Raw genomic sequence first — 4,950 nt, 5'->3', positions numbered from 1 at the left:
GTTGGGAGTACAATCTAAACTAAATAAGATTATCCGAAAGGTTCTGGTCAAAAGTATTAAAGAATTCTAACTTTTAACAGCAAAGGGCCTTTATTATCAGTATTGACATTTAGACGTCACTGGTGCCTATAATACTTGAGTTTAATTTGTGTATATATTTTCTTTTATGGTTCATATTCCGAATTGAATTTATCTTTATTGTAATTAAGTTGTCAACATGAAAGCGTAATAACTAAATAAGATTTTGCCGGAGAGTAAATTGAGTTCTTTAAAAATAAGTACAAGTAGCCATCCGTATTAAATAAAAGTAATAGCCTAGACGTATACCTTTAAGGTAGCTAACCAAACGGGCTACACAAAATTCTTCCAGTATCATTGTAGTTTGCTATTTCTCACGAGTGATTGTTTCAGTTTGTGATACTATGTTTTTCTTTGTTGCTGCACTCATCCCACTGAGGATCGCCAATGTCCTACCTTCCACGAGATTGGAAATTTGGAACATGCTAGTTTATGATTCCATCTTTTCTCCCACCAAAAAAAAATAGAAAAGAAAATACGAATTTTAAACACAATTGTTTCATAGGATGTTTATACCCCTCCTCTCTTCAATATCTCGCCAGCCAAATAAATTTTAAAATTATCCATTGTCCGCCTTTAGAGGACACGTTTTCATCCAATTGGGTATGTCATAACCTATCCTAGATTCTTTAGGATCGGTTTACTGCTTAATTTCGTTATAAGATTAGTTCTTGTAGGAAGTTGTTAAATTAAACAGAGTTCGATAGCCCTTTTAGCTCTTGAGATCCTCCATGTAGATTAAGATGACCCATGCATGCATAATTATTTATTATATTCCGTTTTCGTGGTAGGATTAATCCACCTATGTCAGAAGTTATTAGGTTAGTGCACAAAGCTTAAACTAAGATATTAGTAGATTAATGTACCTCTTTCTCTGCATGTATCACATAAAAATGCAAGGCTGTGTAATTATCCCCATGTTCAGGATAAAACGTAGTTGTAACTCCACCAAAGGTATGCCCAATGTACATTGATAAACGAAGTTTGGTCATATACATGACCAACGACTACTACCCGGATCACCATGGAAAATTAAAAGAACCAAAACAAAAAGGTAGAATAAGAGGAAAAAAAAAGAAGAAAGAGAGTATTTATTGGAGAAATACAAAGATAAAGAGGCATATATTTACAGTACAAGTGTTACACTATCCAACCAACACATAAAGTGCGTAAATAATGCCCGGTATGTACCCCAGAATTGTCAGCAACAAACATATCCAGAACTCCACCTGCATTAAATGATTATTACAAACAAAATCAACATAATCTAAAACTCCCGAGTAAATATTTATTAGGTAGTATTACACAACTGCATGAATGACAAGAATTGCTGCGCTTGCAGCTTATCAACTACTAGATCTACACTGATTTTCTAAAGATTTTAAAAGCTGATTTCGAAAATTTTAACATTTTTTTGATCCGTCTGGAATACCTTTTCATTATAACTTTAAGCAATAAACTTTTTAATTCATTATACACTTAATGACATCACGATACGCGTTAATTCGACTGTTGCACAAGTAGTACAATTTGTGAGCTAGTATGTATTACTCCTTAAAAACAGATATTAGCTTCGAAAAAGAGAGAGAATTTCAAATTATTCCTGCAACGCCACATGCAATCCATAGAACATACCTACAGCTATTCAATCTCATATCCTTTGCTCTCTTCCAAAAATATATTTAATTTAGTTACTTTTTTTAACAATTTAATGGGATTATCAGACACTATTTTTGTGTCTGAACAGACCAGACCCTATACTCTATCCATTTCATTTCATGTGACCCTACTGATTGGTAGGGTTGTACATACGTCTGGTTGGTTCGAATTTTGCAAATACAAAACCAAACTAATTGTCGGGTTATTAAATCTAAAGACCAAACCAAACCAATAAAATTCGAATTTTTCAATCTCGATTTTTTTCGGGTTATCGGATTATTCGGGGTTTTTTCCGATAAAATCTTTGTAGCACAAAATATAATTTGTGCTTAAAATATTTCTTTAATCCTAGTAAGATAGGACTATATAAGGTATTTTTCAAAAAAATAATACAAAATATAAGATGTGTCATGGAGTTATCCTAAAATATTCAACAATATAGACAATAAAATTATGTAATATCAATATTGCTAATTAAAAAGCCATAATAAAAATAAACATAATCTAAAAATACTAAGTCATGCTAAAATAAGTAGACTAATAAGGGAGTATTAGTTACATGAATAAACGCAAAATAAAAAATAAAAAATAGGTTATGCATTTTTATCTAAATTATCCAAAAACAAAATATAAATATTCAATACATGGTCGTTCGTAATATTGAATTGAATGTCTTTTGTTAGCATTAATATTGATTTGTTTGGTTTGGGCTTTTGTTAGCATTATTTAAGTTAACAATGTCTATAAAACTTATTGGAACATTCAAAAGTTCTAAGTCCAACCTTGAAATAATACCTTAAAAGATAAAATTATGAAAAAGTTTAAGAAATATTTATAAATTACATCACAATAAGTATATTTATATATTAAATATATCTAAAATTTCTATATATGTAATGTCGGGTTAGTTTGGTTTCGGTTTGACTTTCTTTAGTTAAAATCAAACCAAACCACTTATGGTCGATTTTTTTTTAACACCAAACCAAATCAAATCAAATCATAGTCGGGTTTTTTTTCTCGGTTTGAATCGAATTGTCGGATTGAATCGAATTGTCGGATTCCGACTGATTGGTATGACGTTAGGAGTTCAAATGAAAAGAGAAAACACTTGGTACTATTTGTAGCCGTAAACATGCAATAAAACTTCTAATCTTAAACATGTATTAGAATTTTTGTCTAGCAATAAAATCATGTCGACAAGAGTAAAATGAAAAAATTAAAATAAAATTATTTTTTATTTATAAAAAGGCATTTCCCTTTTAGAATGTCACATGAAATAAAGCCGATAGACCAAAAACCTAGTGTCACAGGAAATAAATTAAATTGAAGAGTAGTAAGCATTTGGCAACAGATGTTTTTATTCTTTCTAAAGGGAAAAATGTAAATTTAAAAGGAAAAAAGAACATACACCACAGCCATAACGAAGAAAGACACCAACAGGAGGAAGGATGATAGCAAGGAGGACTTCAAGAAAAGTTTCAGAACCCATTTTCGTCTCTCTCTCTCTCTGTGTTTCCTTTTAGGTTTTGTGATCTGTAAAACTTGGAAAATTAAGAAGGAAGAAGAAGTAAAAGGAGTATATAATATGTGTCAGCTAATTAGCGCTTAAGGATACCACGTGGAAGCACCTCCACACGTGGAGTCCTATGGCTACATATATGTGTCTTTCTTTCACCACCAATACTTTCCATCAAATCAACACTCTTTTTGGTGCATATATCATGTTAATATGCTAACCGTACGTTTTCTCAAGTCATTAGTGGTATATAAGTTCGTTTTTTTATGATGAGGATACATGAAGACGAATTGATGAATTAATACAGCTGGATTTTGTAATGATTTGCGAAATTTAATACATGAATTAAATATTTCTGTAATGAAAATTTTGAAGTATTTATGAATGGTGTGCCACATGGGTACTGTACAGCTTTTTACACCTTTGCTTAAACCCCACACAGCGTTAGAGGCTGCCGGGAGAGAGTTCCAGTAGAAAATCTTTGTGTGTACCGTCTCAAATATATTTATATATATAGTTGCCTCGCACAGTTTTCTAAGATGATTATAATTTAGTTTCTTACAAAAAAATTGAGTATTTAACATCGATAAAATTTTAATTAGATGGTTGACAAGCGCAAAACACAACACGAGATTAATGCTCCCTAGTCAATAATAAATAGTAAAATATTATCTCAATATGGATTAGATTTAAATAATGTTCAAATAATTGTTAGTTAATTGCTATCCAAAAAATTAACACTTGATTGGAATGATTTTCAACTATAATGAACTAGTAAAATTAAAGTAACTATCAATTGATCACAAAAGATGAGAGTTGAGCAACACAGAAATATCAACGAGAGAAAGTAGGGTAAATGACTAGACAAGTGCAAGATAATCAACTGGGGATCCAATTCTTGAATTAGTTCACTTTCTGTTACTGCTAATTCTCACGAATTCACCAGATAATTAGATTATACTTGCAATTAAGGTTCTTTCAATTGAACTTTAATTTTAGGAAATAATCCAATTGAAGCACAGTGAACAATTACAATGAATATAATAATAGTTTTAGTCTAAAGGGTAACTTCTCACGAATATTCCCCGATTTTCCAGTTCGATTAACTAATCAAGAGGCTCTTTCGATTATCTAGTTAAATCGTGAATTTAAAATAGAGCACCACATGTAAAAAATTCAATATGAAACTCCTCTTTCAATTAAGTACAATAATGAATGACTTCACAATATAATTCAGAACTCCATCTATTAAGTCAAGCAATTGTCAAGAATCAAATCCCTAATCGAATTATCAATACACCATACCTGTCAACACCCTAAGAGAAAATTACTCCATAGCAATAGAAAAATTCATCTCAAGAAAGTTTAAAAGTATAAAAAACATCAATGCTAATGATCCGATACAAACTCCCGTATTGTAACGATTATTGGTTGAAATCTTGACGAATTATTGTCTTCTTGACTTAGTTGATTCTCCAATTTTTCGGAGGTCAAAAGTCATTTAAAAATATATTTTGGTATATTTATACCGTGTAGGAGCGATTTCGGACGGAACTACCATTTCCAAGCTGAAGTGAAAAATTACTCTAAGAAATATGGACAGGCGCGACGCGTCTCGCATTGTCCCATGTTCACACCAGTGTCAATCTTCAGAGGGCATGCTTTTCTATCAGGAAGGCACATTGCGTTGCAGCCCC

At 31.5% G+C, this 4,950-nt stretch overlaps 1 protein-coding gene across 1 annotated transcript; it reads right to left on the bottom strand.

Annotated features, from left to right (window-relative positions):
- Positions 1 to 958: 958 nt before the first annotated feature.
- On the bottom strand, positions 959 to 3,262 carry LOC104220560 (salt stress-induced hydrophobic peptide ESI3). The gene is made up of 2 exons (XM_009771448.2): positions 3,146 to 3,262; positions 959 to 1,307 (listed from the first exon to the last, which is right to left on the bottom strand). Exons 1-2 carry the CDS (start codon positions 3,224 to 3,226, stop codon positions 1,224 to 1,226), a joined length of 165 nt encoding a protein of 54 aa, XP_009769750.1. The 5' UTR covers positions 3,227 to 3,262; the 3' UTR covers positions 959 to 1,223.
- Between the last annotated feature and the right edge of the window lie 1,688 nt (positions 3,263 to 4,950).

This window comes from Nicotiana sylvestris, chromosome 5, assembly GCF_000393655.2.
Source record: "Nicotiana sylvestris chromosome 5, ASM39365v2, whole genome shotgun sequence".
In the NCBI taxonomy this organism is placed as follows: domain Eukaryota; kingdom Viridiplantae; phylum Streptophyta; class Magnoliopsida; order Solanales; family Solanaceae; genus Nicotiana; species Nicotiana sylvestris.
This window is presented reverse-complemented; position numbering and strand designations above follow the sequence as displayed.

Excerpts from the sequence above, each read along its gene's own strand:
- LOC104220560 (XM_009771448.2), bottom strand. The coding sequence starts at position 3,226 with ATGGGTTCTGAAACTTTTCTTGAAGTCCTCCTTGCTATCATCCTTCCT. Across the intron at positions 1,308-3,145 it reads TTCTTCGTTATGGCTGTGGT|GTGGAGTTCTGGATATGTTT; the intron begins GTATGTTCTTTT and ends CATTTAATGCAG.